This window comes from Oncorhynchus masou, chromosome 29 (assembly GCF_036934945.1).
Source record: "Oncorhynchus masou masou isolate Uvic2021 chromosome 29, UVic_Omas_1.1, whole genome shotgun sequence".
Taxonomy (NCBI): Eukaryota; Metazoa; Chordata; class Actinopteri; order Salmoniformes; family Salmonidae; genus Oncorhynchus; species Oncorhynchus masou.
In genome coordinates this window covers 23,202,755-23,225,600 of record NC_088240.1, presented here as the reverse complement: position 1 = coordinate 23,225,600, position 22,846 = coordinate 23,202,755, and the positions used below count along the sequence as shown (strand labels likewise).

The 22,846-nt window shown below is 45.8% G+C and overlaps 1 protein-coding gene across 2 annotated transcripts; it reads right to left on the bottom strand.

The window, feature by feature from the left end:
* Positions 1–442: 442 nt before the first annotated feature.
* LOC135519207 (E3 SUMO-protein ligase RanBP2-like) lies at positions 443–22,586 on the bottom strand. Of its 2 annotated transcripts, none has more exons than XM_064944304.1 (29): positions 22,409–22,586; positions 21,750–21,817; positions 21,554–21,665; positions 21,123–21,275; positions 20,541–20,771; positions 20,315–20,457; positions 19,944–20,139; positions 19,556–19,856; positions 19,293–19,474; positions 17,742–17,929; positions 17,350–17,473; positions 16,859–17,020; positions 16,513–16,650; positions 16,171–16,302; positions 15,845–16,054; positions 15,088–15,159; positions 14,817–14,958; positions 14,589–14,689; positions 9,589–14,467; positions 6,828–6,989; positions 6,643–6,723; positions 6,371–6,543; positions 3,988–4,576; positions 3,713–3,823; positions 3,418–3,563; positions 2,733–3,006; positions 2,473–2,645; positions 2,165–2,338; positions 443–1,514 (listed from the first exon to the last, which is right to left on the bottom strand). In XM_064944304.1, the coding sequence occupies exons 1-29, from the start codon at positions 22,478–22,480 to the stop codon at positions 1,209–1,211; spliced, it is 9,795 nt and encodes a 3,264-aa protein (XP_064800376.1). In that variant the 5' UTR covers positions 22,481–22,586; the 3' UTR covers positions 443–1,208. The 2 variants fall into 2 exon arrangements, with proteins under 2 accessions (XP_064800376.1, XP_064800377.1); XM_064944305.1 differs by having other exon boundaries at positions 6,371–6,540.
* Between the last annotated feature and the right edge of the window lie 260 nt (positions 22,587–22,846).

Genomic DNA, 22,846 nt, shown 5'->3' with positions numbered 1-22,846 from the left:
ATCTGATGCAGCACTCTGTCATTTCTCTTTGCTTAATTGAGCTGTTCTTGTCATAATATGGACTTAGCCATATTTGGTAAAATACCTTCTGTATAACAACCCTACCGTGTCTCACCAAAACTGATAGGCTCAAACACATTACGAAGTAAAGAAATTCAAAGTTAACAAGCCACACCTGTTAATTGAAATGCATTCCAGGTGACGACCTCAAAACTGTTTGAGAGAATGCCAAGAGTGGGCAAAGCTGTCAAGGCAACGGGTGGCTATGTCAAAGAATCTCAAATATTTAGATTTGTTTAACACTTTTGGTTACTACATGATTCCATGTATTATTGTCTTCACTATAATTCCAGAATGTAGAAAATAGTAAAAATAAATTAAAACCCTGGAATGAGTGTGTCCAAACTTTTGACTGGTACTGTATATTTGAAATCGAACAAGGTTCAGTTATAAAGCAACTTTATTTTTAAAGACAGTCTCCAGCATCTTGTATTTATTTGACAATAAGAATTGTTAACCCCAATTGTGACCCGACCATAAAATATATTTAGTATGTCACCTCTCCCAAATTGTCAGACTTCATATTCCTACCGTTTAGTTTAAGACAGGTGTAGAGTCTCAATTTGCACATGATGAAATCAATGTATAGCCTACACACAACCAAAAAAAAACACCTAAAAAAAGTATACACAGGCAGCAAGAGGAACACAGTACAAAACGAACATCGGTTGGTTTAAAAAAAAGTTTGCGATAATCTTAAGACAATTACACAAAACAAATTGGGTTAGGGAGCTCATGAAGGAACCAGCGCTGTCAACTCTTATTGGAACACATGCACAAAAAAAAAGAAAATGTAGTCCATGTACATTATACACACACAAAGAGTCTGGGGATTCACACTGGGACATGCAGCCCTCAGGATGCGGCAGGGAGAAAAGTGCAACACTCATCAGAAGGAGACACTGGGCCGGTCTTAAATTAAAGCCTATTCTCCTCAGTGGGCTACCAGTGCACTCTTTTTAAGCTGAGCCCCAAGTGGAGTGCACTATATGGGTATCATTTGATATCTGCCTACTATAATTGTGCTCAGTTTGAAATGCTATAACTCCCCAGTCCATGACCAGAGTGAAGGCCCATTGCCATCCAGTCAGTGACTACATGTTCAGCCCTACAGTGGAGTTGTCCAGTCAGTGACCATAGCTCAAGCTCTACAGTTGTCCACATTCGGTGATGACAATCTTCTTGCTGGGTTTGCCCGTTTTGGTGCCCAGCTCTCCCATTCTGCGGACCACATCCATGCCCTCTCTGACGAAGCCAAAGGCCACGTGTTTAAAGTCCAGGTGCTCAGCCTTCTTCAATGTGATGAAGAACTGGGAGTTGTTGGTGTCTCGGCCATGGTTGGCCATGGACAGCAGCCCCGGACCCGTGTGGCGCACATCAAAGTTTTCGTCCTCAAACTTGTTCCCGTAGATGGACTTCCCTCCTGTCCCGTCCTGGTTGGTGAGGTCGCCACCCTGAGTACAGACAGAAAGATGTTAAGTCTTTCCTATCTGATGTGTCCCTATCAAGATACAAGCTAAATTAGATATAGCTGTGGTTTACAAACTGTTTTTGTGTTCCAAGAGGCACTGACTGACCCATTTGGGAAACATGGTATTGAAATTATGAAAGCACGTTGGTGGCATTTGGGAAACATGGTATTGAAATTATGAAAGCACGTTGGTGGTTCTGAGTATGGTCTGGTTTTTTTATTTTTTTTAAATTTTACCTTTATTTAACCAGGCAAGTCAGTTAAGAACACATTCTTATTTTCAATGACGGCCTGGGAACAATGGGTTAACTGCCTGTTCAGGGGCAGAACAACAGATTTGTACCTTGTCAGCTCGGGGGTTTGAACTCGCAACCTTCCGGTTACTAGTCCAACTCTCTAACCACTAGGCTACCCTAGTTTAACCTGGTCATCACAAGTTAACATAGACACAAAGTCATAAACCACACATATTCCTACAATTTATCTTCTTAAAAACTGATTTTAAACCCAACAACTTTATATGAAGACAAAAAAGCAAGTGTTTTTTTTCATGAATTTTTACAATATAGCCAATTTAGTCTTTGTGGCTGTGTTATTTAATGGAAACCTTCCAACCCCACACTCCCCCCTCACCTGACACATGAAGTCCGGTACGATCCTGTGGAAGACAGAGTTGCGCAGCCCGAAGCCTTTCTGTCCTGTACACAGCGCTCTGAAGTTCTCAGCCGTCTTGGGGACAATGTGAGAGAACAGTTCTATGGTGACCATTCCCAGCGGCTCGTCGTCAGCGGAGATGGAGAGGTACACCTGGGGGCAGAGTTTCATATAGATTATTTTACAGGCCATAATATTAGTAAAACACCCAACAAATGATTTTAGGTGGAGGGGACAAAAGTCGTAGGCGCTCCACCAAAACAATAGCAGGCACGGGAAACACTGACCTGGGGGTTGGCGTCTCTGGAATGTTCCTGGACCCTGGACATCTGGGGGGAGAGGGCCGAGGCCTCTGATGGGCTCATACGGCTCTGACACTCACAGAAGGTCTTCCTGAAACACTCAGCCAGCTCTGCTGTCTTGAACTTGGCTGCCAACTGCTCCACCTTACCCTCACCCTCTGGAGAGAACACAGGATCAATACATTTATCAATTCATCAACTATATAAGAATCAATATATTTACATAGCGCTGTGTGTAGACCTACCTGCAAAGTCGGTAGCGGTCCAGACGAGGGCTTGGTTGGAGGTGTTCATGGGTTTGAGCTCCATGCTCTGGCAGATGGTGTGATTGGCACACACCTTCAGCACCTGCTCCCTCCTCATCAGCACCCGGTAGAACCTCTTATCGGGGTGGAAGAGGATCTTGATGTCTCCCACACCCCTCTCCTTCCACTGGCCCAGGTCTCTCTCCCAGCGGTACAGCTTGGTACGCTCCTTAAACAGGATCTCCTCATCCTCCTCCCCTGACTTAGTCTCCACCTAGACAACACAGTTAAGCGCAGGTTAAATCAGGAGGGTGTAAGTTTACATAACGTGTATAAATGTATCAAATAGAACAGGCAATATTCTCTGTCACAGATAGAATGTGGAGTCATGACAGCTCTAGACCAAGCCTCCACCTAAAACACATTTACAGTCAATCATAGTGACGCCGTGGAGTCTCAGCTTGGAATTCAGGAGATAGATTGGGGGCAAGGCCCTGCAATAGCCTAGCGTCCTGTTGAGGGGGTGTACTTGTTCATTAAGCTGCATCACGCTTCAGAAAACAGGTGATAGGCTCCTGTAACTTATGAGCTGTTCCGGCTCGCACAAGCCAAGGATACTTTATAATGATGACATTCCCAGTAAGGTTAAGTGGAATTAGATTAGTAGCAGTGCATTGATAAGTACCTCTGGTAGGGTGACTATGGGATCAAAGTGAATTTCCACATTATTAGCGTCCTCTTCATGACTGCTCTCCTCCCCTCCTTCAGCTTTGGGTGGGGCTGCAGCGCCAAACAACGTAGCCCCGGCATTCGCCCACGAGAAGTTAGAATCTAAGAAGGAAGCATTTTAAAACTGAAATGTTTGTTCTCACTTAAAACATAGCTCACAGTTGTGTCATGGAAACTTGTAAAACCTTCAAATTAAGGACATATTGAATTTCCTTCAGTCAACTGTATTCAGAAAATGTAGAAGTGTCAACCTTGTTTTCCGAAGGCGAATTCACCCCCGGTGTTCTGTGCCAGAGCAGCGAAGGAGATCCCTTCCCCTCCCAGATCACTGAAGCCCAAGGAGCCAAATGAGTTTGGAGCATCTGTAAACGAGAAAATAAATAAAGGATGAGAAGACAGGTTGCTGTACTGGTGTCACAAGTGAGACTGTGCTGCTGTGAGTACATGGAATGTATTCACAAGAGGGGCATGCTCTTCCTGATCAGTGTAGAATGCAAAGGGCTCTGCAATGATAAATATCTCATACCCTGAGTAATGGTTGTCGTAAATGTCGATGTGGAGTCCGGCTCCGAGGTCTTCTTGGTAGACAGGTCTATAGGGCTGCTGCTGGTAGCTGCAGGATTAGAGTCTGACTGATCTGGAGCCTGCTTACCACTGCTGGCTGCAGGATTTGGAGTTTGACAAGAAACACAACTGCTTGCAGACTCTTCATTTCTAACAAGACATGCGTCACACTCCCACTGCCCCGGCTTTTTGACAAACTGTGCACCAAATCCAAATGAGGCAGTAACCAAAGCTGGGGCACGAGCAACAGGTTTTGCTGAAGGGTTTGAAGTTTGAGCCTGCTCCCCGCTGCTGGAGACCGCAGTCTGAGACCATGTTGGAGTGGAGTCTGACTGATCTGGAGTCTGCTGGACCTCTGCCTCCTGGATGGTTACTGACTGAGCTGGAAACTCCACCTCTGCTGCAGAGGACTGAACCTCTGCCTCAGACAGATCTGGAACCTGTACCTGGCTGCTGGGGGACTGGTCTGGGAACTGTTGTTCTGGCACTGTATCTCCGGTGCTGGAGGACACAGCCTCAGATGAAACAGGGTGTGCGCTTTTCTCTGCATCCTGAAACACAACCAAAACATCAATATTTGCTTGAGAGAACTATAGTAGTTTTAATTTCTTATATCCTAATGCCACATAAGATGTTCATCTACATGTGCAAACAAATTAATATACACTGCTCAAAAAAATAAAGGGAACACTTAAACAACACAATGTAACTCCAAGTCAATCACACTTCTGTGAAATCAAATTGTCCACTTAGGAAGCAACACTGATTGACAATAAATTTCACATCAAATCAAATTTTGTTTTGTCACATACACATGGTTAGCAGATGTTAATGCGAGTGTAGCGAAATGCTTGTGTTTCCAGTTCCGACAATGCAGTAATAACCAACAAGTAATCTAACTAACAATTCCAAAACTAATTTCTTATACACAGTGTAAGGGGATAAAGAATATGTACATAAAGATATGAATGAATGATGGTGCAGAGCAGCATAGGCAAGATACAGCAGATGGTATCGAGTACAGTATATACATATGAGATGAGTATGTAAACAAAGTGGCATAGTTAACATGCACAACATGATGTTGTGCAAATGGAATAGACAACAGGTGGAAATTATAGGCAATTAGCAAGACACCCCCAATAAAGGACTGGTTCTGCAGGTGGTGACCACAGACCACTTCTCACTTCCTATGCTTCCTGGCTGATGTTTTGGTCACTTTGAATGCTGGTGGTGCATGAGACGGAGTCTACAACCCACACAAGTGGCTCAGGTAGTGCAGCTCATCCAGGATGGCACATCAATGCGAGCTGTGGCAAGGTGGTTTGCTGTGTCTGTCAGCGTAGTGTCCAGAGCATGGAGGCGCTACCAGGAGACAGGCCAGTACATCAGGAGACGTGGAGGAGGCCGTAGGAGGGCAACAACCCAGCAGCAGGACCGCTACCTCCGCCTTTGTGCTAGGTGGAGCACTGCCAGAGCCCTGCAAAATGACCCCCAGCAGGCCACAAATGTGCATGTGTCTGCTCAAACGGTCAGAAACAGACTCCATGAGGGTGGTATGAAGGCCCGACGTCCACAGGTGGGGGTTGTGCTTACAGCCCAACACCGTGCAGGACGTTTGGCATTTGCCAGAGAACACCAAGATTGGAAAATTCGCCACTGGCACCCTGTGCTCTTCACAGATGAAAGCAAGTTCACACAGAGCACATGTGACAGACGGGACAGTCTGGAGACGCCGTGGAGAACGTTCTGCTGCCTGCAACATCCTCCAGCATAACCGGTTTGGCGGTGGGTCAGTCATGGTGTGGGGTGGCATTTCTTTGGGGGGGGCCGCACAGCCCTCCATGTGCTCGCCAGAGGTAGCCTGACTGCCTTTAGGTACCGAGAAGAGATCCTCAGACCCCTTGTGAGACTATATGCTGGTGCGGTTGGCCCTGGGTTCCTCCTAATGCAAGAATGCTAGACCTCACGTGACTGGAGTGTATCAGCAGTTCCTGCAAGAGGAAGGTATTGATGCTATGGACTGGCCCGCCCGTTCCCCAGACCAGAGCCTCATTTTGACTTGTTTTAAGGACACTACATGAAAAGTTGGATCAGCCTGTAGTGTGGTTTTCCACTTTAATTTTGAGTGTGACTCCAAATCCAGACCTCCATGGGTAGATAAATTTGATTTCCATTGATAATTGTGTGTGTGTGTGTGATTTTGTTGTCAGCACATTCAACTATGTAAAGAAAAAAGTATTTAATAAGAATATTTCATTCATTCAGATCTAGGATGTGTTATTTTAGTGTTCCCTTTATTTCTTTGAGCAGTGTATTATAGAAGTCTCTTGTGCTTTGCATACCTCTGTCTTGAAGTCCTCTGGCTTGTCTTTCTCTGCCTTGCCGACTACATCAGAAAATGTTGGAGGCAGCTGCAGCGGCTTGCCTTTCTGCTCCTCATCTGGAGTAGACCTCTTCTCCAACACCACCTCAACCTCCGGGTACAGACCCTCAGCACCTATCTCGGCCTGAGCTGCTGAGAGAAGGTTATTGGAGGCAACATTTGGCAAGAAATTTCAACCTATCAATGACTATTCATACCTCTCTCTATAGCCAGTTTGGCTATGAAACTTACCAGAATTTGCAGCCTTTCTCTCAGGAGGATCCGGGTACAGTTTTCCATTCAGCGCTTTAACTGCAGTCTCAAAGTCCTCATCTGCAACACAAACTAACGTTAGCAACACGGTCAACTACAATGCGTAAACCTTTGCTCACACAAGTAGAAAAGTTTTGCAAGAGAGCGTTGGTGTCATTTCTCACCGTCCGTCTGGTCGTCACTAGTGTTTCCTGGTTCGTTCTGGTAGCAGAAGAAGGTGAGAGGCAGCAAGAGTTCCCTGGCCAAAGCAGCCTGCTCCGCAGTCGGCTGCCTCTCGTACACCACCTCCACCTCACTGTCATCATCAGCCTTTGCCTGGGGGGGTGCTATAACACAACACAAAGAGTGAGACAACTCAGGAGACCCCTTCCTTCAGAGGAGTAGACAGAACAGAGACGTTGAAGGCAGTAACAGAATGATGCAACTTTATTAACCTACAAGGTAAATTTGCATAATATAATCCCAAATTACTGTACAATAAATGGATCTACAGAACATTTTAAGACTTGACTCAACTATGCTGCAAGGTTGTTTGGTACTGTAGGGCAGACAGGCTAACATTTAATATCCTAAAAATGGTTCACCTGCTAAAAAAAGTCACAAAACCATTTCACTAAGGAGGTAGTTGCATGTCTAGGGTTAGTTGCAGACCGAAACACATGCATCTCAAAAATATTGACATCATGCATTTCACCACACCAAGCAAGCAGTCTCATATCTCTGAGAATGCGTAAACTATTGCGGAAGTAAATCTCAAAGGCATCAAACATCAGAACCATGGATCTACAGTATACTGTACACGAGGCCAACCATATAAGATTCCAGTTACCATTTCCTACTGGTTCTCTAAAACCAATTCATATGCCAATTAGCTTAATACAAACATCCCCATAAAAATATGTCAGTTTAAGCTAGAGACACTAAAAGTATGTGACCAAAAGTATATGGACACCCCTTCAACTTAGTGGATTTTGCCATTTCAGCCACACCCATTTGACAGGTGTATAACAATTGAGTACAAAGCCATGCAATCTTCATTTGCAAATATTGGCAGTAGAATGGTCCGTACTGATGAGCTCAGTGACTTTCAACGTGGCACGTAGCGTCCGGACAGTTTGGGCTACATACTAATATAACCCCTCTGTGGAAAGGTGAGACACGAACATGTCGTTTTTTTTTTGTTGCTCTAGGATGGCCACAGCCCTTACAAGACTTGTCTGAAGGTCCCCTGGTACCAGTTGAAAAATAATAATATTAGTATATGGACACTGTTTAGTGCCAAAAATAAGGGGTTTAAATAGATGTAAAAATAAAAAATAAAGTTTCCTGATCTTTCTTATCTCTCTCAGATACAGGACAGACACATTGTTCAATGTAGTAACGTTTTTATAAGGGGCTAATAGCAGGCCAAAACAAATTTGATCAATTGTTTCATATTTTGATACTTCAAGCGTGTGCATAAAATTCAAAAAAATCAAATAAAATGACCTTTGGTATGACCTTAATAGATGACCATCCGGTGGTAGAAAAACGAACGCTCGTAACATACACATTGTACCTGGGTTTGAAATCTGGGACATACTGGAAATCTCTAGAATGAACCGGACCAGACAAGGTGTTGCCTTTCACACTGTTGCTACCCATCCTGGACTAAAAATGTGTGTGACGTTGAAGAGTGTGTGTGACAGTACATTCCTGTCAGGAAGCATGGCCGTGTCTCCTTTCAACAGAGGGAGAAGACCTCTATCGTCGCCAACACTCCACTGGCCGCTACCAGGAACTCAGTGCTCTCACCTTTCTATTAGCTAAACAGCTTGCCTAACTTTTATTCGCAGTAAGCCTAACAAGCAAAGTTTGAAATGTGTTCCAACCTCTTGTAGCTTTAGTGACACATGTCAAGGAGTGCCCTCGAATGCAACTCTGGACCTCAAAGCCAGTTCCACTGCATTTTTTCATTGTCCCCCTCTATAAATCAGGGACTGATTTAGACCTGGGACACCAGGTTTATGCAATTAATTATCAGGTAGAAGAAAAAAAAACCCAGCAGTCTCTGGATCTTGTAAGGTAAGCGTTGAATACCCCTGCTTTAGAGTAACAGTAACTCTTGAGTATCAGATGGCATGCAGCTTGTTAGGTTGTTGTACTAAAGGTTTGTATGTTCCACTCGTTGCATGCGGGTTAAGACCGGCTACAAAGCAGGCCCAGCCAGGTGACAAATGTGTAGGTGACGTGTCACAGCACACACACAGTGCAGTGACAGAGTACCTGGGGGCTCAAATTGGGTGGATGAGGTGCTGGTCCAAAAAGCCATTGGGTTATCTTTGAAAAGCCTAAAATCCAATCCTACAAAATAATGGTTGGCAGGTGAGACAAGCTGGAATTGGGGGGGGGGGGGGGGGGGGGGATTAAGAAATTAAAGTGTATTGAAATGAGTCTTCAGTAAGATTCAAGTTGAACATCATTTCATTATCCAAGTGTAATGGATTCTACAATCTTTCTATATTCTGTCTCCATCTTCCATCATGAAGATGTAGCCTGCTATAATTCTTTGAAAATGGAGTGACTGCATCATCCTTAGGGGATTTGATTACTAGGCAAGTGTACAGTACAAGTGTACTCGATTATATCATTGATGACATCTGCTATCATATTTAAGCGATATCATTAAATTACAAGGGAGAGGAAGTAGATGTAAATTAGGCTAATGGGAGTGACTGGGTTAAGTTTGTGCTAAAAACAGTGTGGGCTGGTGGAAGAAGCAGTGAGATGAACCAATGGGACACAGACTGGAATCACAACGGGGTCAAATTGTGTGAAAACTCCATCGTGGGAGGGGGGGGGGGGAAATAAATAAAATCACCATTCAAAAACAAGCAGTTCACAAGATCAACAAAATCAACTAAGAAAGGATAACAAAAGTCTTACCCTTTTCTGGGACTTTGAATGCAGGTGAGGACTGGGAGGTCCAACCGCTGTCTTTAGCCTTGGAGCTTTCTGAAGAACCATCCTCCTTGGACAACAGGAGGCTGCTGCCAAAGATCTTCTGGAGAGAGTCGGTTCCGAAGAGGAACTTGGGAGGAGACATCACCATCTTAGAGGGGTTGAGAGGGCTGTGTGGTGTGGAAGTGGAGGCCTTGCTGTCAGGGGTGTGGAAAGTCTCAGAAGAAAGCTCTGTCCGTTCTCTGGTGGTCTCCTCTAGGATGGCCACAGCAGCCTGTCCACACACTGTCATCCCTGGAGCTGTTGCTACCTCCTGAGGAAGGGTCTCACATGAGGCTATGGGAGTGACCAGAATCTCATTCTCTTGGGCGGTTTTAGCCTCGTCAAAGATGTCTCTGAAAGAGTTGGCCACATCCTGCAGTTTAAACCGCACTGCTAACTGCTCCACATTTCCCTCAGCTACCTCAGCAAAGTCAATGGCACTCCAGACCCAGGCCTTCTCAGCACCCTTCATGGGCTCCAACTTCATAGAAGACGTGACCCAGTGGTTGGCGCAGATCTTCAGGACTTGGTCCCGCCTCATGAGGAGTCTGACTCGTTTGGTGTCGTAGTTCTGCAGTATCTTAAGGTCGCCGATGCCCCTCTCCTTCCACTGGTTCAGGTCTTTGTCATAGCGGTACAGCTTTGCTCTGTGGCTGAAACATACGTTTTCATTCTCCTCTCCAGTGGAGATCTCCACCAGGTCTGGCAGAGGAACCACAGGCTCAAAGTACAGGCCATCCCTCTCTTCCTCCTGGGTCATGTCTTGCTCCTCGTCCACAGACACCCCGCTCTGGTTCAGCTTGGCCGGTGACTTGGTAGGACTGATGACAGGCTGGAAGCTGAAGTTAAAGCCAGCTGTGGATTCTCCAAAGCAGAAGAGGTTCTTCCTGATAGGGCTGCTTGCCAGGGGTGAGGTGTAGACAGAGGTGTCAGCACTGTCGTCCAGAGCCTCCTCTCTCAGGTCATAGTTGTCCCATTCTAAGGTAGGCCCAGTGTTCTCCACGTGGGGCTTGATGATCAGACCTGAGGTGTTACTGGCTGTTGTGATGTTAGCTTGGCTGTCGTCCTCCTTGATCTTTGTTTTGTCATCAGTCAGGAAGGATTTAAGGTCTTTCAGACCAGACTTCATCTCCTCTGCCTTCTGGATGAGATGTGCAGTTCTGCCTGTGTCAACAAGCTTGTGAGGAGTCTGCAGTGGGATGTCCAACAGGAGCCTCTGACACTCCTCAAACTTAAGCTTGAACTCCTCAGCCAGCTCAGGGGTTTTAAACTTGGCAGCGAGTTGCTCCAGTTTGGCATCTCCTTCTGAGAAGTCATTAGCAAGCCATATCCAAGCTTTGTCGGAACCAGCCAAGGGCTTCAAGTTCATGGTGGTGGTGATCCAGTGGTTGGCACACACCTTCAGGACCTGCTCTCTCCTCATCAGTACCCTCAGCCTGCCGTTGGTGGCATTCTTCAGGAACTTGAGGACTCCAACACCCCTCTCCTTCCACTGGCTGATGTCTCCGTCAAACCTGAAGAGCTTTACTCTCTGTGAGTAAAGGGCCTGTTCATCCTCCTCTCCTGTGACCAGGTCCACTTTATCAGGCATCTGGACCACAGGTTCAAACTGGATATCGTCATTCTCTTCTGTTTTGTATATATCCTCTTCATCCTGGTCAGCGGAAGTGTCTGCCCACTGGTTTGACTGAAGGGATGTGAACAGCTGCTCGCCACCGTGGGTGAAGTCTTTGCAATTGGAATCTGTCTGTCCAAACTTGAAGTCTCCTTGTGAGTTCTTAGCCAAATCTGCAAAACTGAAGTCATTAGGTTTTCCATTCTCATCGGTGTTGTCCACTGAAGGCACTGATGCAGGTATACCAACGCCAGATTCCTTCTCTTTTTCTCTGTGCTGCTCTGCGATATTCTTCAGGAACATGGACGCAGACCCTGAAGCAGGAGTCTGAGTTTCATCTGGTGGGGTTTCCTTTGCCGTTTCTTGAGTGCCAAACTTAAAGCCACCTGCTGGGACGGGCATATTGAAAGAGAAGCCTGCAGCACTGGAGCCACTGCTTTCAGCCTGAGGGGTCTCAAACTTGAAGGAGGCAGGGGCACCTGTATCAACTTTGCTTGTGCCAAACTGAAAAGAGCTGTCACTGTTGAAGTTTGCTTTAAACACATTGCCTACAGGCTGAGTAGATGTACTTTGACTCCCAAAGCTAAAGCTGAAGGATGAGCTGGGGGGGGTGGCTGTGCTCTTAGTGTTGGGTGTCTGACAGGAGACACATTGACTAGCAGAGCTGTCGTTTCTGACTAGACATGTGTCACAGTCCCACTGTCCCCCCTGTTTGGCAGACATGGCCCCAAGAGAGGAGGTGCTGCTAGCATTGGGTGTCTGGCAGGAAACACACTTAGAAACTGATGCATCATTCCTCACTAGACAGGTGTCACAGTCCCATTGTCTGTCCCTCTTAGCAAAAAGATCACCAAATCCCGACACGGTTGGCTTTGGTGGTGGTGCTACCTCAACTGTTGATTTTGCTGAGGGATTTGGAGTTTGACAAGAAACACAACTGTTTGAGGAGGCCTGGTTTCTTACAGCACATACATCACAGTCCCACTGCCCTGGCTTTTTGCTAAACTGGGCACCAAATCCAGAACCTAATGGATTGGTTAAGGGCTTTGATGCGGCTGCTCTATCTACAACAGTTTTGGCTGCATGGTTCGCAGTTTGACAAGAAACACAACTGTTTGAGGAGGCCTGGTTTCTTACAGCACACACGTCACAGTCCCACTGCCCTGGCTTTTTGCTAAACTGGGCACCAAATCCAGAACCTAATGGATTGGTTAAGGGCTTTGATGCGGCTCCTCCATCTACAACCATTTTGGCTGCATGGTTCGCAGTTTGACAAGAAACACAACTGTTTGAGGAGGCCTGGTTTCTTACAGCACACACGTCACAGTCCCACTGCCCTGGCTTTTTGCTAAACTGGGCACCAAATCCAGAACCTAATGGATTGGTTAAGGGCTTTGATGCGGCTCCTCCATCTACAACCATTTTGGCTGCATGGTTTGGAGTTTGACAAGAAACACAACTGTTTGAGGAGGCCTGGTTTCTTACAGCACACACGTCACAGTCCCACTGCCCGGGCTTTTTGCCAAACTGGGCACCAAATCCAGAGCCAAATGGCATGGTTGAGGGCTTTGATTCTGCTGCTACTTCTGCTGTTGTTTCTTTATTCTTACCAAACTGGGCTCCAAAACCAGCAACAGGTATAGAAGTGGTGCCACTGGTTCCAAACGTAAAGGAGGAGGGTATCTGAGCTCCAAAAGCCCCAAATCCCTTTCCAATAGATCCTGCACTGCTGGTGTCTTTTGACAAGTCAGCTCCAAATCCAAAAGTAAATCCTCTCACTGAAGCTGCCCCACTAGTAAAGCCTTTGGTTTCAGTAACCAGTTTGCTGTCTGTCTCTGACAGGGAATTAGGGTTGGCAGTCTGACATGCAACACACTGCATAATTGTAGCAGCATTTCTTACATAACACACATTGCAGTGCCATTCCCCGTCCTTCTTTGCAAACTGGGCAGCAAAGTTTGTCACCTGAGGAGCAGATGAATTAGGAGAAGTTGCTTTCCTATCTGGCGGTTCTTGCTGCTTTTCTGGAGATTTGGGAACTATCTTCTGAGCCTCTTCAAACTTTGTTTTGAAGAGCAATGCCTCGTCTGCCGTTTTATACCGGATGGCCAGTTGCTCAGGCCTTGGTTCCTCATCTGCATAATCAATGGCATTCCAAACCCAGGACTTGTCAGAGCCAGCAATTGGTTTCAGGAGCATATCTGGCGTGATGTAGTGGTTAGCACAGATCTTCAGAACCTGCTCCCTCCTCATCAGCAGACGCACTTTCCCTGATGTATTGTGCTTTAGGATTTTGACTATGCCGATCCCCCTCTCTTTCCACTCCTTTGTCTCTGCGTCAAATCTGAATAGCTTGGACCTGTTACAGAACATCTCCTCTTCTTCCTCCTCTCCAGTCTTCACATCTACTTTGTCAGGGAGGGGCACAATGGGCTCAAAGTGAGGCCCATCCTCATCCTCCTCCACATGTGTGCTGTCGTTATCGCTCTCCGGTCCTTTCTCCACCGCTGTGTTTTCCAGCCCAAATACCGGCTTGGTCTGATCAGTGAAACTAAATGGCTGTTCAATTTTTTCAAACAGGTTTGGTTTGTCCCGACTCTGGGCTGCATCAGTGAAGGAGAAGCCTGCCACGCTTTTAGTGCCAAAGCTAAATATCCCTCCCTGGCTAGGAGGCTCAACCTCTGAGGGGCCCTCCGATTTGGTGGGAATGTCTGATGTCAGAAGCCCCAACAGGTTCTCACTGTTTTTGGCTTTGAAGGTAAAGTCCCCATCGTTGGATTTGAAGTTGGAGTTGAATTTAAAGGCAGCAGATGATGGAGTGGACTGGGCTACTACTCCAGCACCAAAGCCAGGCACCTTAAAAGGCTCAGCAGGGACCTGCTGGCCAAAGGCGATCTTCCCAAAGTCCACAGGCTTCCCCTCAATGCTCTTTGGTGGTTGGACAGGTACGACTGAGGGCTTGGTGAAGTAGCCAGGCTCTGGGAGGGGAGGGTTGGTGGTTGGCTGAGAGTGGCCGTAGTATTCCTCGCTGTATGGGGAGAGTAGACTGGTTGCTGGTGACTCGAAGTGGAGGGGGGTGCCGAAGACCTGGTCTTGAGGAGGGTAGACGCAGGCTGGTGTTGACTGCAGGGGAGGAGTGTTAGTGGGCTGCTGGTAGGTATACATGTGCTGCTGGGGTGGCAGGCGGTTGACTCCATACACAGGAGCCTGAGACAAAAGGAAAATTAATTCAAACCTAATTCAAATTTGTCACGGAAAATACTCCCCCACTTCCAAGTATCTAAACCATTCTGAATGCTCAAAGAAAAATCAAGGTATTAACACCGACCTTTGTTGGGGTAACATTGGCTGCAGGACGAAGGAGATGCTGTCCGGAGTTATAAGCAGGGGATTGATTGAAATACATAGATGGGGCCTGTGTGGTGGCAACTGTAAACAAAAAGAGAAAAGGTTCAAATCAACGGTCATAATTTAATATCCTAGCAACATTGTTATTTCAGTATTCCTAATAATACAGCCCGAAACTACACAACTCTGTTGTGTACTGCGTGCCTACCGGTGAGGGGTGCTACATGGAAGGTCTGTGTTGGGGGGTAGCCCTCCTGCATGCTCTCAGCCCCATACCCATCTCCATACATCCTTTGGTGAGGTGACGCCATGCTGTCTGACGAGTTGTGTCTCAGGTCATGGACCTCATTCTGCAACCCAACCACACAATACTTATTAACACAGAAACCATGCATGGACATTTATAATTGAATTAATAGGCACACTTGACATGGGCAACATCTCCCATATCCTCAAAGACAATGAAGCCAGGGGCTGACCTTAAGGGCCTCCACCTGCTGGCAGAGCATCTGCAGGAGGGACTTCTGGTGCTCCGCCCAATGAGGTGGTGTCTTGGGAAATCAGGAAACGGAGGAGAAAAATAACATTTTCATTGTCAAGGTATTTCTATTATTTAGATGAGAAAAAAAAACCTGTATGGTAAATCTAAAACTGAAGTACATGAATGTCCATGTTTAAAAACCATAGGAAGAGCATCAGTGTCTCAGTGTACAAAACATTAGGAACACCAGCCCTTTCCATGACACACGGACCTGGTGAAAGCTATGATCCCTTATTGATGTCACCTGTTAAATTCACTTCAATCAGTGTAGATGAAGGGGAGGAGACAGGTTAAATAAGGATTTTTAAGCCTCAAGACAATTGAGAGAGATGGTGTGTGAATGGGCAATAACATTTTTAAGTGCCTTTGAACGGGGTATGGTAGTAAGGGTATGGTGCACCGGTTTGAGTGTGTCAAGGACTTCAACGCCGCTGGGGTTTTCCACATTCAACAGTTTCCCTGTATGTATCAAAAATGGTTCACCACCAAAGAACATCCAGCCAACTTGCATCTGTGGAAAGCATTGGAGTTAACATGGGCCAACATCCTTGTGGTACGCTTGACACCTTGTAGAGTCCATGTCCTGACAAATTGTGGATGTTCTAAAGACAAAATGGGGTGCACCTCAATGTTACGAAGGTATTCCTAATGTTTTGTACACTCAGTGTATGCTCACAAGTCAACATTTATCATACCATGTGTCTTTTGGAGGAAGGGACAAAGCTCTTGCTGGGGGAAGGGGTTAAAGGGGCGAATTTGATGTGAGCGACTGAGGAAGCAGGCTCAGTAAACTGAGGGCTGAAGTGGACCGGTCTGCCCTCTTCATCCATCGCTTCTCCAATCTCCCCTAGCTGCTGGTTCACATCGTTCAGGAGATCCATCACCTCTTCCATTGAGACGGGCAGCTGGAACAACGCACAGTGAATTTGATTGAATGTCATGCTTCCAACTATTAACTCTTCGTTTACATATTTTTGGCAAATAGTCATGTGTATAGATGCCGTATATTGAAGTGTGTAACCTTGTCCATGTCGTCAGCATTGGCATTGTAGATCTTGGACAGGTAAGTTCTGAACTTCCTGAGGAACATGACACACCTGTCCCGAGTCTCCTCCACCCCACTACCAGCCTCCTCAGACAGACGCTGGAAGATCTACACGCAGATATATCAAAAGGCACAATTCATAACAAATGCATTTATGGTAAGACATTAAAAAAGAAATGCTGCCTGCACACAATTTTATTTTTGTTATTTTTTTACTGGCAGCTGCACTAGAAGGCATGGCACTAAAGCGCAGAGTGGGAGAAGTGCAGGGGATTGACTACCAGAGCAAGGTAGAGCAGTGAACCCCTCACTACATACCCTAGCTAGGTGCCAGTTAGATGAGATGTTGTTGATGGTCTCCAGAGTAGTAATAGCCTCCTCTGTCCTCCCCTCGACATCCAAGAGGGTTGCAAATGCTATCATGGCCTCTTCCTCAAAGCCCTTCACTGATGGGATCTGAGATTAACACGCAAACACAACCTCACTAACCAATGAAAATAGAGCAATGCATATATTAAGCCTGGACTTGTCAACTTTCACGATTGGCATCAGTGATATGAAAAGTCTACACGTGTCAATGCTTTAACTCAGCAGACTTACAAGTATTGTGGAAAGATGGGTTCTAATCCAGTCGGTCAGAGAAGCAGCTGTGTTGGTCGCTCACCTGTATGTCTCTAGAGGGAAAGTGTATGAAGAGGGGGTCCAGGGGTTCAGGGATGCTGCGTCTTTGCTTGATCTTGTCCAGCAGGGGGAGCACCACCTTCCAGTAGTGGACACTACGCCCTATGTACTCCTTCTGGTCATAGTAGGAGTTCACACCAACCCCCTGGGAACAACACAGCAGGTGTTAAATCTAAATGCAGAAATGGCATTGCTTCAAATCATCCATTATAACGAAGCACTCATCGTTCTGAGTCGCATTCTCAGAAGTAGTTTAAAGCACATCATTTACTGTACCAAAGGGAAATTGCTGATGTGTACTATTCTGACTTAGACCAAGAGTTATAAATAATGACCATACACTAATTGGAAGTTAGAAATACTATTGAGTAAATGGCGGGGGAAATCATTTCAGACAGACGCCTAGCATATCATGTAGACTTATGTAGTGTGTGACAGAAAAAGTCATGTCTGCCGTCTGGCCGAGGTGTATACCGTTGAGCTGAGGTGCTGGGCCCAGTGTATGGGCAGGGCTGGTTGAAGGCCATGTTTCTCTCCAGCTCGAAGGGTGCTTAGTCCATGTTGAACGGTCATCCTCAGTTTGGCTGACATGCCAGGCCTATTTTTTTTTTTTTTTTTTTATATATATATTTTTTAAAGACAGAAGCAGAACCATAGTCATGTTAACCACAGAGTCAACAGTCAGCTTGATTTCTCCATCATGGGCATTTACATTTTATCACAACTTCTATAATATCTGTGATCAGTTCAAGCGAGGGAGGAGGGAACGGTGTCTGGGTAACTTTTACAGAGCTAGCTTGGGTAGTAAAACGCTTGATTTCAGCAATCTATCATATAAGTATAACAATGAACCCGTTGTGACTCACGCAGCTTGTTTGTGTATGAGGCTGTAGACGGCGTCCCACCATTCCCTCTGTCTGTCTGTGGAGAGGAGGCGGAGGAGGGGCAGGGGCAGGCAGCGGGGCTCATGGAGTTGCTGTTGACCAGTAGAAGTGATCCTGGCCCTCTCCTGGAGCTGGGTGTGACTGCACCACACCACCCCACACAGGAACACCTAGAGAGGAGAGAATCACCCCAGTGTATTGCATTAGTTCTTAGAGCAGTGGTCACCAACCGGTCGATCGCGTTCGACTTGTCGATCTCCAAGGCATTTCTAGTCCATCGCCAAACATTTCTGTAAAAAAACCAACAACTAATCCTTGTGTTCCTATTTCTTTTGTATTAGTCTCGGGCTGTTGGTGGTAGGTGCAGCCAATTTAGCTGCCCTGCGTACTGGGTAGGCAAACGGTTGCCATTTCATGTGTCTGAAGGTACAAACTGCCTTCCCGGTGGGCCTGGAGAGGAAATCAAGTGCACTACGCTACCGCTGGCCAATCAGATTGCTCAGATGATCGAGTCTGCAGTAACGTAGCAGGCATAATAGAAATCCTCTGCAAAATTGATACTGAGATTTCAAAATGTTTAAAACGATGACTAGAGAGAGACTCAACAAATACAGCAGAGCTGCTGGTTTTATGAGTGAGTTCATGTTTAAGTTCTTACTCAGCACTGTCAACACTTTGTATTCAACACTTTTATAACCAATAAAACGTGCGTTCTTTTTACCACTCAGGGATACAACAAGCAGTGCAGCAGTAATGAATGAGTAGGAAAGTGTATCGATAAGCTTGTGTTACTGTTAGTGGCTTGAGTCTTTTTTAAGTTGAGGAATATTTCACTTTCTCTGTACACAACATGAATTTGTGCATGAGGCCGAAATAATGTGGTGCGACTCGAGTTCCGCCATCAGCTGGAAGACACTGTCCCCTTTTGGTCAGTGTCAGCGGAGGGATGTTGACAGTTGGACCCTCAGCCTGCTGCTCTCTCCCTCCGCTAAGACTGACCAGCAGATGCAGGCACCATCAGCCCAGTAAAATAAAAATGCTAATGATTTAAATGTATGCTCACTCAGCTGTGCCTCGCAAGTAATACAACAATGGATCTATTACTGGTGTGATCATATAGCCTACCTCAAATTTTGAAATATGATTTTTTTTTTTTAAATGTCTGAACAACAATGCATTGGCAGGTAAATTCAAGCAAGCCAATATGCAGTGAAAATGTAAGCTGTAGACCCAATACTCCACAAACCTCATTGCTAAAGTACTGTTTTAAGTGGTTAATTTTGCATAGGCTTACATTTTTTATGTTAATAAAAAAAAACAGTGGTAGATCTCCATTTTCACTCAGAAAGTGATCCTGACTCAGAAAAGGTTGGTGACCACTGTCTTAGAGCATTCAAGGTCTTTGTATAAATGAAAAATTAAGCAAAAGAAAACAATCAACGAAATCATTCGAAGGACAGTATTAGAAGATTGTTACAAGGCTGTTGAGCCTTGTAGAGACAGATATTGTAGAGCCACCCCAGCCACACCCACCTCCAGGTCTAGCAGGCAGATGGACTCAGGTGTGTTTGTGTCCAGTTTGGAGGTCTCTAGGATGAGCCTGGGGAACAGCTGTTTGAGCCAGTCCCTCAGAGCAGGCCTCTGGGCCATGAGAGACCACTGGAGACCCAGCCAACACAGCTGCTGGAGGTCACCTCCTTTGAGCTGGATGGAGCCTGAAGACAGGAGAGGAGCAGGGTTACACAGGGAACTTGTGAGATCAGCTCGTCTCCGGTTGTGTAGACCCACACACATACCGTTGTCCCGTTTGATGAGGTCAGATATCGCTGGAGCCTGTGTGTTGATGGAGCGGATGTCGTCGTTGCCGATGAAGGAAGTACCGGCCGGAGCCTGAAGCCCAAACAAAAGCCCAAACAGAGAGCCCTGACCACTACGGTTACCAAACGCCTCCACCACCTCTCTGACAAAGGTATGAGTGTCAGGATTGAGGTTAAGCAGCATGTGTCCAGCCTGGCTCTGTCTGTCACTGGCCAGCAGCTCCAGATGCTGAAGAGAAGACTGGTCCCCTTTAGTCACCTTGCTCTTCGGCCCCGGGACCTAAATAGGAAGAATGAAAAGAAGTTGGATACCACATGAGACACTTGTCATTTGCTAAATACAAAGCTTCTAGTTTGTGTGCATTACCTGGTAAGCCAGTAGATAGCAGAGAGCAGCCAGGTCAATGACAGCCCTCCACTGCTGTTCTCTTTCCTGAGCCATCTTCAGCAGCAGAGTGCCAGCATGCAGGTACAGATGTCCCCTCATCTCCACATAGACCTCAGACAGATCATCTGTTACACTGCCCGCTGTCTTCTTCAGGCCCTGCATCGCACAGTCAAAACTACACAGAGCGAGACAGGTGTTAAATAAGGTTCGAACACACTGCTACTAATCTAGTAGGACTCTACAGAGTGACTCTCTAATGCAGAAACTCTGTTGGTAGACTAAGCATGGATTAACTATAGCCAGTACCAGTAGTCACGTTTCCCTGCCTAGCCTGGTTCTGACAAACACACCTCCCAAGGGCCTTGATGCTAGGCTGCAGTCCTTTTCCCGACAGGGTCAGTCTCAGCAGGCTGCAGTGGGCCAAAAGTAGCTCTCTCTGCAGATGTCTACTCATCTTCTCATTGGATGAAACACTGGGCTGGGCTAGGAAATCCTGAGAAACACCAAATTAAGCACTTTACCATTGTACATGTAATTCCATAAATGTATATTGTATTTTGTGAGCATCCTGCTGACCTGTAGAGTGTGTACTACAGTAGAGTACCAGTCCAAGCTGGATCTAAGCAGGCCTCTCTTCTCTGTAGCCAGACAGTGTTTGACAGCCTCCTCCAGCCTGCCATCAGAGGAGAACAGCTGAACCAGCTTTATGTTGATATGGGCATCGCCAGGTCTCATAGCCAGCTCTGCCTGCAACAGGTCAAACAACTGGTTCCGCCCCTGCTGGCCCTGTCGATTCAGTAGCCGCTCCTATAGGGGGTAGAAGGAGAGTAAGCAAGGATTGTTAAAGAGCAGATTTTTTTTTAAACAGCTGATTATTTTTTGAACAGAAGTTTCTAGTCCCCGGGACCAGTCTGCTGCTCAACAACTGTTCCTGAGGGGGGAGAGAGGGCGAGGAGGGAATATGCATCAAACAGCTGCCAACTCAAAAGGCAGGTAGTGATCTTGGGTCAACCCTGTGCCACAAGTTTCTTTTCAATCCTCCAGTCACAATGCAGGCAGTCTTTAACCTTGACACACTATTTCAGGTTAGCCACACCATTTACAAAAAGCCCAAAATGCTTTTAATACAGGAAATCAATACAGTGTTAGAGTTCTTACCTTGAGGTTGAAGACAGCAGGATTTGCAGGCAGCAACTTGGCAGCTTTCTCCACCCAGAACTCTGCTCTGCTGTCTCGCTCTGTCTTACTGACCAGCAGCTCAGCCACCTTCAAAACCAGGTCCCCCTGGGCTGGGTTCAGGTCCACAGACCGCTGGACACACAATTAAAAGACTTGAAAGCATCTTTACACTGTCAGATAGTTAGGTTTGCAATCGGCATAGCCGGTTTTTGGTTTTTAGGGATCAGCTTTAATATTACAGATAGAGTATGACTTCTATCAATGTAATAATTTCCAATCACCCCATTTCTTTAGCCGTTTCTTCAAATAAATTATATAAAACTGGATGACTGACAAAGCCTAATGGACAGACTAATAAGATACTTGAACATTAATAAGTAAGTGAGCAACTGGCAGGAATATTAGCTTGCCTTGTAACATCCTACGGCCTTGTTGATATCGCCTTCCCTCTCATAAAGCTGGCCCAGGAACTTGTGTGCTTTGGGATCTCTCTCAGCCACAGTCAGATATTCCGAAACATGTCTAAAAGAGGGGACCAGACATTCTGAATAAACACACAAAAGATGTAGATACCCACTTCAATATGTCAATGTGTTCAGGGCATACCTTTTAGCAAGTTCATACTCCTTAGCCTCGAAGTATAATTTAGCAAATAAAAATCCTTTAATTGGTTTCTGTGGAAAGAGAACATATGAAGGCCTAGTTTAAAATAAGGTTAAACTCATATATAGTTATAACAGCTAGTTAGCCAACTACTGAAGACAGACATGGTTACCTATTGTATTTTAAAGTTCACTAAAAACTTAGGTAGCCAACTAACTTAGTTGCCTAATACATACGAAAATCGTACCAGCTTCCTGAAAATTCCACAAGTTAGTTAGATCCTTTCAAATATAAAATTACTAACTAGAGTTTTATTTAAGGCGATCATGGCTATCTTCATAGGAAGAGTGACACAACTAACTAATGCATGAGATGTTTCAAAATATAGCCAGCCCTGTTGCCCGCGCGATTTCCACACAAGGAATTCTTCACTGCGATGGATGAACTTGAGAAGTGTCACATTTGCCAGCGTAGTTAGCGAACGTTAGTTAGTTATCCAAAATGAAGGATCCGTTAGCTACTTGTTGTTGTTTCAGATTTAGTCTGTGGCTAGCTAGTTACTTTCAATGCTTGCAGTACTGCTAGCTATCATACCAGGCCATCATGGCCGTTAGCTGAGCTAGCTAATACACGCAGGATGAAGTGAAGCCGGTTGGACTCACCTCTTTGAGTGAAGGAGAGGAACTCTGTACTGAATAAATATACCGTTCCACTTCGGCCTTACTTCGCCGCATGGCTGTGTAAAGCGTATTTTCTTGTTATTTCAAAACTAGAATTGCACAGAATGACAAAAATCGGCAGGAATCCTATTCTCCACTCTAGCCATGAGAACGTCAAATGGCAGCGGTACTCACGTGGATTCCAACCACGAGCTGTGATTGGTCAAGACTTAGCCAATCACATTTGAAAAAGTACACACTGAACGTGTACTAGCGGAAGGCTAATTCAGTATATTGAATACAAATACAATAGCCTATGCTAGAGAAAAAATGCAATCTGTTTTTGTTATTGCACAAAAACAATCGCGTTATTGGGCTGCAGTTATCCATGCTGTATCACAACCGGCCGTGATTGGGAATCCCATTTGGCCGATGTAGGCG

Coding starts and splice junctions, on each gene's coding strand:
- LOC135519207 (XM_064944304.1), bottom strand. CDS start 22,480: ATGCGGCGAAGTAAGGCCGAAGTGGAACGGTATATTTATTCAGTACAG. Junction 19,475..19,555: donor CCTCATCAAACGGGACAACG/GTATGTGTGTGG, acceptor TCCTGTCTTCAG/GCTCCATCCAGCTCAAAGGA. Junction 3,564..3,712: donor ATTCGCCTTCGGAAAACAAG/GTTGACACTTCT, acceptor CTTCCTTCTTAG/ATTCTAACTTCTCGTGGGCG.